Source organism: Frankliniella occidentalis, unplaced genomic scaffold (assembly GCF_000697945.3).
Source record: "Frankliniella occidentalis isolate FOCC.00 unplaced genomic scaffold, Focc_3.1 Scaffold84, whole genome shotgun sequence".
Classification (NCBI taxonomy): Eukaryota; Metazoa; Arthropoda; class Insecta; order Thysanoptera; family Thripidae; genus Frankliniella; species Frankliniella occidentalis.
This window is the reverse complement of record NW_026267213.1, coordinates 388,394-400,488: the sequence shown is the minus strand read 5'-3', so window position 1 is coordinate 400,488 and position 12,095 is coordinate 388,394. Positions and strand designations below refer to the sequence as shown.

Sequence of the window (12,095 nt, the reverse complement as noted above, 5' to 3'; positions counted from 1 at the left end):
CCCCCCCCGTCGGCCCAGATCGCCCCCTGGGGTAGGTAGGCAATTTGTCCTACAAAACCCCTGATAGTAGGCAAACCCACAGCAAATCGCCCCCTCCGTCAGCCAGACTTAAAACCGCGCCTGAAGCAGGTTCTGCAGTCGTATTATAGTTCTTTTACAGAATTTTCTGCAGAGTACCGTACTTACCCCTTTGCAAAGTTGCCGACGATCTTGGTCATGAGGATGAGTGTCTTGGAGGCCACCCCGCCGCCGCTCAAGTTCTGGTTCAGCTCCGGGTCCCGGTCCGATCTACCGAGGTAGCCGATGTCATCTCCGTGGGACGCGCCTGTGACGAGAGTGTTAAAGTCAGTTCAATTCTCTGGTAGTAATAAACTCCGGCAGAGGAGTACCGCATGTTTGAGAGGAGACGCCCAGTGCATTATCCAGCACAGTGTTAAGTGAACCTCTACAGAAGGAACGAAGAAAAACACTTCTTGGAGCAGAAGCTACTATTGGCAGGACAGAGATGTACTATTTGCAGTAGTTATTTGATGTTGATGCCGTCAAATCGCGTACGTCAGAATCGTATTTGCAGTACGTATATCTGAGGCTTTCGTCACTGTCGTCAGACTTGGTTGCGCCCAGCTTACCTTCAGTCACCACGCCATACTTCTTCTTCCCGTAGTTGTAGGCGTCGTCGACGGCCATCCTGCAGAGGTACAGCGGCGCGGCCTCCGTCGAGGCGTTGGCCATGAAGCCCACGGCCCTCCACGCACTGGCGTACAGGAACGCGTCCCCCAGGAACTGGAACAGAGCAAGTGCCGCCGAGTGTGGTGGAAACAGCTGTGCCGATGGAATGCCATCTCTCAGAGGAGGGAGGCGTGTTGTCGTGGGCCTCGTGAAAAATAACGGCCAACCTTGAATTAAATGGGAGCGCGACACTATCTGCCTGTTTGTGGAGCGTAAGGGAATCTGGCGCGAATTGCTTTCCCAGGATAGAAAAGCCGCCTCTCCCCACCCCCACCGAGCGAGCGCGCGGGAGCATCGAGACGAGATGGTCCTCGTCAGTCTCCTTTATGGATTGGCTTTGATCGGTTTTGGATATGCCGCGTATGAAAAACGACTTTTAGATTGAAAGCAGAAGATAGACGCGAAGATATATGATGCAGTCCTTCCTGTGTACTGTGCTCGTGCCGCGCCGCGCCGTACCTCGATGAAGGTGTCCGTGTTGTTGCCTATCGCGCCCCCGGCCGCGTACTCGTCCCGGACGAGCTGGGCGAGGCGCAGGGAGGCGTCTTTGGGCAGCGGCCCCGGCCCGAGGGTCCCCGTGTGTGTTCAGCAGCAGCAGCAGCAGCCTGGGCGAGGCGCAGGGAGGCGTCTTTGGGCAGCGGCCCCGGCCCGAGGGTCCCCGTCAGCCCCAGCTGCCCGGCCGTGTCCGCGCCCGGCAGCACGTCAGCCGGGAGGAGCCGGGGCAGCAGCTCGTCCAGCGCCCCCGGGGTCCGCTCGCCCAGGCCTGCGAGAGAGAGAGGCGGGTGAGGCTGGTGTTGGCGGAAGGAAGCGGGGACGCTCCGAAACGCTCACTCACCCCATATCTTGTACGGGAAGGAACCCTCGCGCCCGGCCAGGCCCATGAGCACGGGCAGCGGCGGCGCCTCGGGCTGGCGCAGGAGGCTCTCCGGGTCCTGGCGCAGCAGCTTGGGCTCCGCGCCCTTCGTGTTGCGGCGCTCCGGGGACGGCAGCGGCAGCCCCAGCAGGCGCACCCGCGGCTGCGGAGGACGGCGGCGAGGTGAGCGGGGAGCAGGACAGAGGGAAAACGTTCTACTAACGATGACATATTTGAGACGTAATTGTAACCTACGAGGTCACGGTAACCTCATTGAGATATCCGCGACGATTTCCTGAGTAAAACGTTTCCCTTCGGGAGCTGGAGGCCGTGAGGCTGTATACGTACGTCGTCGCACGCGCGCAGCAGGGCCTCGGCGCTGGCCTCCATCAGGGCGCGGCGCACTTCCTGGTGACTGCCGTTGCTGGGGGCGCCGAGGGCCTCGGCCACCACGGCGGCTCGCTCGAGGTGACGCTCCGTGTAGGCCCGGGGGGAGATGCCGTGGCCCGACAGGAGCACGGCGCGCGAGAACAGCTCTGCGGCAACGGAATGAATGACAAGGAGGAATGAGGCCGGGGTTGTTGTCTGACATTACACTGACTGTAAGGGAAGCAAATTAAGTGTGAGATGAGACATACTAATACAGTAAGTTCTTGATGTTGGAAATTTGATTTTTGTGACAATAATTATCACAAGTACCATGAACCAGGTGCCCAGTGAGAAATGAAATATCAGACCGATATCGAAACGATATCGAATATCAGATGTGTCAGTTTCAGAGCCATCTCAGTATCGAAGTGATGCGAAAATTGACAAATGACATCGTTCTGATATCAATCCGATATTTCATTTCTCACTGGGTGGCTTCTATTTCGTATGTTTTCGCCTAATTTGTTTTTATTAATGAAACAACCCAAAGAAATATTTTGGAACGAATCAACATTCGTTTTGGAGCGGGGATTTTTTTTTTATAGGTTAGGTGACTTGAAGAATCCAAACAGGAAACAGGAAACTGTATACGCTATACGTTACTGCGCTTTTCCGTGTTTACCCCCTTTCACCTCTTTACCTAACCTGAAAATAATATTTTCTTTAGGTAGATGAGGGAATTGATTTTTACCTCGGGGTTTACGCAGTAGGGATAGGATGTGGACCAGGCTGGCCCCAGAGGACCAGCTCAGAACGGTTGTCTTAGAGGGGTCAACGCCAAATGCTGCGATGTTGGTTTTGACCCATCGAAGCGCTGCCACGATGTCCTTCAGCCCCGCGTTGCCGGGGATCTCATCCGAGTCAAGACTGAGGAAGCCTTGGGGGTACAGGCACGGACAAGACGTGGTAAAGTAAACGTGAAGAGCATTTTTACGACACTGCTGGACGAGCGCAGCCTTCACACCTCCGTACCGAAGGGTCCGGTGCGGTAGTTGACGGAGACGACGACGACCCGCTGGGCGACGAGGAAGTGGGGGCCGAAGTGGTCCATGCGGCCGGAGGCGAGCAGAAGGCCGCCGTCGGGCACGACCACGACCACGGGCAGCGCCTCCGCCCCCTGGCAAACAAGTAGTGCCGGCCGTGCTAACGCCAACCGCAAACCGACGCCCACCGCGCCCGGCCCGTCGTATAGTATGCGCACGCCGTGCCGCGCCGCCCGCCCGTCCCAAATTTGTATCTAATTGGCCTCGGAGCGTGCGTCCGCGGCGGCTCGGCCCGGGCCTCCTCCTGGACCCGGCCGGCCTGCGCGCCGGCGGTCCGGGACAAAGCAGACAAAGCGGGCGGAGCAAGAGGGGCGCCTGCTTTGCATTGCGGAGGAGCGGCGGCCCGGCGGCGGCCCGGCGGCGGTCGCTTAGAAAATTTGCACACGCGTGCGGGGGCCGCGGGCCGGGCCGGCCGCCCCGGAGCAGCAGCGCCCGGTGGAGCCCGCGACGCATAACGGAGAGAGAGAGGCCCCCGCACGTCGCGCGCCGTCTCTGCCCTTACCTCTGGCCTGTACACGTTGAGGTACAGGCAGTCCTCCTGGCCGACGACCTCCTTGGTCGCGCTGCGGTCGTTGATCTGCGCGCAGGCGGGCGGGTCGGCGGTCGCGTCCCGGACACCGTCCCAGGGTTGGGCGGGTTTAGGAAACTGCGGCAGGAAGAGTCAGTGCATCTTACGAGCTCGGGTACCTAAGGGGTGCAGAAACCCGACCAGGAGACTTTACCTTGTAGCGCAGGGGGCCGAGGGGCGGCTTGGCGTAAGGAATGCCGAGGAAGGCGTCGAAGGCGGGTGCGCCCCGCTCGGCCGGCACCCGGAGGCCGCGGACCTCGCCGCCGGCGGTCGTCGCCGAGGGGCTGGACGGTGAGCCGGAGGCGGAGGCCGAGGCGGCCAAGGCCTCCCTGGGGACAGAGAGCAAGGGTGGTGGTGAGGTGGGGGCGAGGGAGCACAGCGGGAGGCCGGCGACGAAGCGCATTTGCAAAGCAGATGAGGGGCGAGGCCGAGGAGCACGGCTACTTGAGGACCGGCCGGCAGCCCGAGCCGGCCCGGTCCCGGTCGTCCTCCCCGCCGCCGACTGACACACTTAGACGCGCCCCGCCCAGCCCCACCCCGACACGGCAAAACAGGAGCTCGGCCCCTAAAGCGGCGCCCCTGCCCTAAAGGGCTGGTGCCCGCCCCGCCCCGCCCCGCCCTGGAGGTGCCCGCTGCTCGCCGCCGTGCCTTGTACTCACGCAGAGGCCGAGGCGAGGGCGATGACCACCGACAGCGCTGCGGCTGCCACCCGGCGGCCCAGGGGAACCGTCATGCTGGACGCGCTGGTGTGAGTGGGCTCCAGGAGGAGACTGCGGCAGCGCGTGCCGTCGCGCGTCAGGCCCGCCCCGCCACGCCCCGCCACCGCCACGCCCCCGTTCACACCAGCCGACGGCGGGCGCGCTATGGTGTTATCGGGGAGCACGAGGCCTGCAAGGACACGCCGCTCTACGTCGCGCTGCTCCTTACTCCTGGCGGCGGAGACCGAGCACTACTTCGCGTCCCAGCAGAACCAGCTTCACCATCATCATGAGCAGCAGCGAGATGGGCATGGCAGAGCGGGGGCGGGGGCGACGCGGGGGCGGCGCGGAGGCGACGCGGGGGCGGCGCGGGGGCGGCGCGGAGGCGACGCGGGGGCGGCGCGGAGGCGACGCGGGGGCGGCGCGGAGGCGACGCGGGGGCGACGCGGGGGCGGCACAGCACAACGTCCCTGCGGCCAGCGGCTGCCGTGGCGCTCTGTCACTGCTTTCCACTTGAATCGCACGGCCCGCCGCGCCGCCAGCGTGGTGGTGGGGAGGCCGGGGAGGGTCGTTGATGACAGGTGCTCGTTCACCTGATGCAGCTGCGGCCATGTCATCAGCTCCCCCTCTCCTCCCCCTTTCCCCCAACTCCACTCCACTCCACTCCCCCCGGTGACAGATAGACATACGAAATGTAAGTCCCCCTTCCTCCCCTCCGAGGCTCCTCCGGGTCACGGTGATAAAACTCACCGGGAAACTAATGCGAGGGCACGGGCCTGTTTATCGCGAGGTGGAGAGGAGGGGGAGGAGGAGGCAGAGGGTTGGAGGGGGGAGGGGGCAGCGACGTCGCAGGGCGTAATGACGAGAGGGCGCGGAGCCGCGGGTGGGCCGGGTGGGCCGGGTGAGCCGCGCGGCGCGCCACAGCCTTGTACGGCACGCCACCTGTACGGGCCGCGCCCCGTCACATAACAGGCCAGCACGGCGCCCGGGATTACATCGGAGCGCCTCGGCGCCGCGGCGCTCCGGCCACGTCCCATCAGGTCCACAAGCCACCAGGAGGGGGCAGGGGAAAAGGGGGGGGGTGACGAAGGCAGCCCTGCGTTAGGAGCTTCAATAACAGCACATGCCGGCCGGTTTCACGAGCCCCCGACGCCCCCGGAGCGCCCCGCTCCCGCTCCCCCCTCTCCGTCCTTGAAAGCCAAATGGACCCCATCCAGCACCTCTCCCCCTCACCTCCCCCCCTCCGCGCGCGAGTCTTCAGTGGAGACACAAACGATATTAGATAGCTAAAGTAAGGGAATAAACAACACTTTATGGGGCAGCGGCGGCAGCGGGGGCCTAACGTCGCCGACCCCTCCCTCTCATACCCTTCTCCTCCTCCCGCAGCCCTTTCACGTACCGCCCCGTGAGCGCTATTTTCTCTGTACTACATGAACTGCAACACCGTGACTAAGGCATTTGGGGGAGGTGGCACGAGCGAGGAAGGGGGAGGGAGGCTCTGTAAGAGGCTTTACGAAATGGAATACGGACGGGAAGATAACGAGTGCGACGACTACAAGTTATGAAGTCCGAACGCAAAAGGAGGAAATAAAGGTGGAATGGATGTGGCTCGGAGGCTGAGGCAAAGAGCTATCGGTCGCTGTCGTTCCGAGAGAAAAAGAAACGATCGCGGAGCAGAAGAGGTATAGCAACACAAACATAGAAGCTGATGTAAGATATAGGTTGTCAGCTCCGGAAAAGTATCAATTTGCAATAGACACATTATGCCGCACGTATCAGAGTTTTAAGGTTTGGTTTACGATCTCCCTAGCTCTGAATTGAATGTATCCTGCTGAAGAGAGTACAGTACGCAAACCCGTACCAGTGAGAAATGAATTATCGAGAAAGGGTCGATCGACATCGATTCGATTTTGTCCACAAAATCGTCGAGAATTCGAAATCGACGTCGATTCGAGTCGATTTCTCACTGGAGGATCCCCGAGGAAGAGGAGTATTCTCAGACAAACCAGGTGGATTTATATTCAATTTTCTTATGGTTTTCCTTTGTCTTTTATTTCGTCTGTTATTACTCGGCAACATCCTTTTCATTCGCCTTTGTTATACTGCCGCGCCCCGAAATACTTTACGATCATTCCATCGCAATTCCCCGTTTGCCAATCAGAAGTCCAGGTGGGCAAACATCGGGAGGAATATTCAAACGTCGCCGTCGTCCAATCCAAAGAGGCTCTCCTCTTGCCGATATTTGGCGTGACAACAAAACAAAATGTCCCAAAATTGGCTGACAATGCCGACGGACAAACACTTTTCCCCTCCACCTTGCCTCACCTCTCTACTCTCTCTCTCTCCTTTCCGCCGCAACGCTAAATATTTGCCCACGCTATGGCAACACGCCGCCGCCGCTGGAGTAGAGCCCCACCTGCCGGCGCACGGGGTAGCGCCACTGTCGCCGGCCGCTTCGAGCTTTCGCGGGGGGTACCGACGGTCCAGCAGCGGGGAGCCGCGCAGCAGCTCGCAGCGCAAGAGAACAGAAGCCGAGAAGAGGGACTTCCGGCCCCGGGCCCGAGCCCGGCCCCGGGCCGGTGTGGGTGCGGCCGTCGCCTGCGTACTCGGCTGCGACACGAGGGCCGCGCACGACGCACGTCGGCGCCGACACAGAGAGCCGCGCGAGTAAACACAGTTAATTGCACCTTCCCGCGCCACGCCGCGCCACGCCACGCCACGCGCCGCCCGTCCCAATTTGCCGGGAAATTGCGGCGTGCCCGCGGGGCCTGGCCTGGTGGCCTGGGCGGCCGGAACGCGTCCACTCGCCGCTTTTGCTAGCGTCTAACCACCCTTCCCCCGCACCCCGCCACCGCAGCCCCGGCCCTCGTCGGGAGTGATAACAGAACTATTAAAAAAAACGGAAGAACGTCATTCCTCCTCCGGGACTTATTGCGCCTCCTGGACGCCCTGGACGTCAATCGGTCCGGTGCCTGTCCTCTGCCGCGGGCGCCTGCGGACGTCACTACGTCACTTACGAGGAGGTGCCGTCCTACGTCACTCGGATAGGAAGGCCAGGTCAGCTTGGGCCCCACCACGGCCGCCGCCGCCTCCCGGAGGAGGGAGCCTCGGCGCGAATCTTTGACACTCCAAGACAATAGACGAGCAGCTTTTACAAGACGACTCGGTAATGCGCCTCGTCTCGCCTCCAGCAGGTCGTGCGCGACCCGTCACGACGCGGAGCTGCGCCGAGCTGCGCGGAGCTGCGCCTTGGATCGAGCCACCAAACGAGTCGCTGACGACGGCAACTTACGTACGTACGAACGTTGTACGTACGAACCGCGGCGCGCAGCACGTCCCCCGCCTGGCAGGGGAGCGCCTGACGAGCATGGGGTAGGCCACCCCACAAGGCAGCCGTGCCCGGCGGGACGGCCCACCCCACGGGCGCCAAGAGCTCCGCAGCGCAGCGCGCAGCGTGCACTGGAAGGCCCACGGGCACGCCAACCACCAACCCATGTAAATCCAAGTGTAACAATATGACGTGAATGAAACCATTTTGGAAACTGAACTGAAGCGTGTTTGAACTCTCTCGTCGCCGTACATGGAGTGCAGACATTTTCAGACAGTTCCTACGGCTGTCTCTACCAGGAGGGAAGTCACCCCCTCCCCCTGCCTCTTTTCTATTCAGAGCATGCACATGCACTCAGACACGAGATCAGCCTTTTCAATTACAAAATATATTGTTATCGAGATGTTTAAGCGATACAGCCTCATCTTCGTCACCACCCCACGACCACATACATTGTGCCCGCATGTAAACAGCACCACACCCACCACGGCCGACGCACCTCCAGGTGCTCCAGGTGGGGTGGGGGGGAGTCCTGACCGGGCAGGAACTCGTACCTGCCCCCTCCCCGCCCCGGCCGGCGGCTGGCGGGACGCGCCCGGCTCCTCTCAGTCGCGACAAGAGACCGGCCGGGAAGTGATCCGCGGGCGAGAGAAGCTGCGAGTACTCGAGTGCCAGGGTGCTTGTGATACAGGGACGCTCAGGATGTCGACGACAGCCTCCAGGGTGGCGGCGGCGCTGACGTGCGCCGCGTGCTTGCTGCAGGTGTGGGCGGTGCCGGCCGGGACAACCCCGCAGCCAGGTGGGTCCAGTTCTATGCCCATCAACAAAGCCGGGGATGAGTTGTCTGCACAATATTCATCTGCTGCAGCTGTAACGTGCGTTGCATAAGTTACCTGTTAGTTAAGGGGCTACCATAAAAGAGGGCTGAGATAACGGTGATAAGCCGTGATGACCCCGATGGCCGTCCGACAGAAACCATACTTTTGGTTCTCACAACCATACGTGTACGTCACTGAGAATTCTTTTTCTGACCGAGCACTACATACACTTAGTGTCCAGAACGAAGCTTTTTGATTGCACTATGGCTAGCGCTGGGAGATAAACGCAGCATCACAGCCCAAAAAAGTCTACTAAACTCAATGTCCTGGTAATGTGTCATTTAGAGCTAGGATGACAAAGTTGGTGGCTCCATACAAACGTTTGGTGCGCGAACGGAAATATTTTTCTTAGTGGGGCTTGAACCGGGTTTTATGGTGGTCCCTGCAATATAGTCATTGTTAATTTCTGCAGTTCCACAGCCGGTCACAGCTATCATTTATTAGGGGTTGTACAGTACTAGTTCTAAAAGCATCATTCTGAACAGAGGGAAGTGGACGTGGGAGCCAACGGGATGAACGAACTAACCGAATTAACCATGCTATGCAAATTAAGGAGTATCTGCATTGCACAGTACCCTAAGCATCCCTGTGCAAGTACAACAGGCTCATGCCCGGATTGGCCTCGGAGCAGGTATACTACTGTGCCGTTGCCGGCCCTGTCTTCTCCAAGACTGCGGCAAAACTCGTTATATTATCATTAACGGCTTTTCGTTTTCTTTTTGGCCAAAGACGGAACACAACACGTCAATTATTCTGTTCTCTCAAGTGTAGTATGAGCCTGCACTCGACTCATAGCCGTGTTGCAGCGTCGAATAGAATTATTTACTTTTCTTTTTTTGTTTTTGCCGGGCGATGCAAACCCATGTGTCACTGTGTGTTGGTGATGGTGACGGTAACGGTGACGTGACGTTCCTTGGTTTAAGATCGTGACAGCTACACTGTAAGAAAAACCAACAGCCACTTGCTGTACAATACAGCGTTGTACTTTGAAATAACAATATCATATTGTTATTCCAGTGGTTTCACCCCACAATATACAATGCAAATTTAACAATCCTCTACTGGTTAATAATTGACAGCGCCAGACTGTTGTTAAATTGTCGGTTTTTCTTACAGTGTAATAAGTGTTAGCAGGCCAGCGATCGGTATACCATTTAGTTGACCCCGTCGGTTGCGCCTAAAATTTTATGCGGTCAATGGTTTTCTACGCATCTGACTACAATTGGTTCATAAAATAATTTGCCAATAAGATCACTTCATCACGTTTGAACAAAGAGCGAAATATTTTTGTAGCTGGCAATATGTAAATAATAAATAATGAAGAAAAATAACAAAGAGCTACGGGAAAGAAACGGAATTGTTTTGCGCTGCAAATTCGATAAAGAAACGTCATCGCCATCGCAAGACAATGATAACTGACAGGTCATTTGTTACTCACGAGCGGACGCTCGGGCAAATAACAGCAGTAATTTTTTAAGAGTCACAGCCTCCTCATGCTTTTTACTTTTTTCCCTGTGGCTTGTGTAGAGCTAATAACTGTACATTTTTTGGCATTAATCAGACAGCGATTACTTCTTTAAACAATGAATATTGAACTGTGTCGCATGGCAATGAGTACGGGACCAGGCGGGGTCGTGAGCTCTACTCATACCATCCGAAACCGGGTCAACTTAGTGAGCCATCAGTTTTTGTGACTCCGCAACAGTCACTCTCGGACAACCTCACCCCATCAGTTCAGTAAGAATTTTGTGTAGCGAGAGTGATCGAATAGTAACTGTATCGATAAAATCAAATGCGAGATCAAATAAGAATTAATTTATTTTCCTCTTGAATGTCGCTCTTTACGTAAATATGTACAAAATGCCCATAATTTAACATGGAAACTTTTAGTCTGATCTGCACTTTACTTGATGTCCGATCTCAAACATCTTCCTGCCTAAATTTAGTCTATCCAGTCAAAATTTAGGCAGAAGCAGGGGTCTCACTTTGACAGTCGAAAACTGAAAATATCTCAAATAAATGAGCTTGAAAATGAGTCCATTGTATGAGCCGAGTATGAGTTTTACATGTTTACTGAGCATGCGCATGACATTCGCCGAGCGGACGTACCAGTGAAAGTCCACGCGTCTGCAAACTTCACCGTTACAACCAGCACAGCAAGAAGAGCGGGGGAAAGGAAAGGGGTCGAAGAGTCGGTTGTGAATCGGGCAGGGGACGAGTCGCAGGATTACTTTACTGTAGAAAATCTACTCAAATCGGTTTTTACAATTGTTTTAATTCCTTTTCGGTTTTTTAATCCTGCAAAGACGTTTATTGCGGGGAGACGTTTTCTTCTTCTTTTCTCGCCTTCCTAAGGTGTTTTGTAGGCTTGTTATTATTCTGTTCGTGATTGCCTTTGGTGCAGTGTCGCATTTGATTATGATGGTCGTGCGAACGCAGCCTTGTCAAAGCCAGCGGATGAGAGTCAATTATGAGCAGATAAACTGCGAGGATTTAAAAAAAGAAAAGGCTGTAGATGACGCGTTACCTCCGGGAGGCCGTTGGCCTCAGGATGAATAATTGAGTGGGGGGGGAGGGGAGGTGATTCAGGGGGACCCTGAGACTAGAAAACTAGAGCATAAAGCCAACTCTGCACCCTGCGTCACAGGGCTACTACAAGCAAAGACACAGCAATATGCGGGCTTGCCTACTCGCTCTACCCTCAAGGAGCCATGGCCCCTCGGGTATGCAAACTAGCTACACTGCTGTGTCGTAGCCCTGACACGAGGCAAGCCTGCCTCCCCCCCCCCCCTTTCCTGCTAGGCGTTAATGCCTTTGCCGTTTTCGGTAAAGGGGGTTTGATTTTTCAAAAATTGTGTTTACAGAAAACGCAGTGGCTCCCTGCCAGCTAAATTCAACAGACCTGAACCAGTGCATCGCAAGAAATATAGAACATTTTCTGCAGACGGCTAAACACGGTAATTCTTAACTCCGATTCATGCAGTAAAACTCTTACCGTACTGAAGACATGTGACAAAAAATCCTACGCTGTTCTGTTGGTCTGCAGGCCTGAGTGAGGTGGGCATAGACGCGCTGGATCCGCTGGCCGTCAAGGAGCTCGAGCTCATAAAAGGCAAGGGCAAGGTGGCTGTGACCTTCGAGTTCCACGACGTTCGCTTCAAGGGATTCAGCAACTCGGAGGTCAACTCAGCACGGTGAGCTTGGTGGTGCAGTATCTTTGTCTAACGGAGGAAGAGGAAAAGTGGGTAGAATAGATATACCCACTGAGAAATGGGAGCTCCGCTCGAATCGGCCTCGAATCGACGTCGACTGCTCGATTGGTCGGGGGGTTTAGGTACCGCTGACAGCGGGGCAATGAGCTGTGTGTTCAGGTGCGGCTGAGGGTCTGGCTGACTGGGGGCGATGCACTGCCGGTTGCCTACATTCAGGGGTTTTGTTGCGCATATTGCCCTTCTTTCAGGCGGCTCATTTTACCGGGGCGGGGGCGACCCCCCCCCCCCCTTGCACAGTACCCTAAGCATCCCTGTGCAAGTACAACAGGCTCATGCCCGGATTGGCCTCGGAGCAGG

The 12,095-nt window shown here is 57.0% G+C and overlaps 2 protein-coding genes across 3 annotated transcripts in view; one reads left to right on the top strand and one right to left on the bottom strand.

The window, feature by feature from the left end:
* LOC113202308 (juvenile hormone esterase-like) overlaps positions 1-4,632 on the bottom strand; it is a 6,828-nt gene extending 2,196 nt beyond the window's left edge. The window contains exons 1-11 of the mRNA XM_052269128.1: positions 4,282-4,632; positions 3,777-3,951; positions 3,557-3,700; positions 2,984-3,128; positions 2,703-2,888; positions 1,931-2,118; positions 1,565-1,745; positions 1,354-1,492; positions 1,189-1,270; positions 630-783; positions 187-325 (exon numbers count right to left, since the gene is read on the bottom strand). Of these exons, the coding sequence (XP_052125088.1) occupies positions 187-325; positions 630-783; positions 1,189-1,270; positions 1,354-1,492; positions 1,565-1,745; positions 1,931-2,118; positions 2,703-2,888; positions 2,984-3,128; positions 3,557-3,700; positions 3,777-3,951; positions 4,282-4,355 (1,607 nt within the window). The 5' untranslated portion in view covers positions 4,356-4,632. The remainder of the gene's footprint in view (positions 1-186; positions 326-629; positions 784-1,188; positions 1,271-1,353; positions 1,493-1,564; positions 1,746-1,930; positions 2,119-2,702; positions 2,889-2,983; positions 3,129-3,556; positions 3,701-3,776; positions 3,952-4,281) is intronic.
* A 3,598-nt stretch (positions 4,633-8,230) lies between these two features.
* Positions 8,231-12,095, top strand: part of LOC113202290 (uncharacterized) — a 6,935-nt gene continuing 3,070 nt past the window's right edge. For both annotated transcript variants that reach the window (XM_026416434.2, XM_026416433.2), the window contains exons 1-3: positions 8,231-8,447; positions 11,391-11,483; positions 11,573-11,720. In XM_026416434.2, the coding sequence (XP_026272219.1) occupies positions 8,351-8,447; positions 11,391-11,483; positions 11,573-11,720 (338 nt within the window). In that variant the 5' untranslated portion in view covers positions 8,231-8,350. The remainder of the gene's footprint in view (positions 8,448-11,390; positions 11,484-11,572; positions 11,721-12,095) is intronic.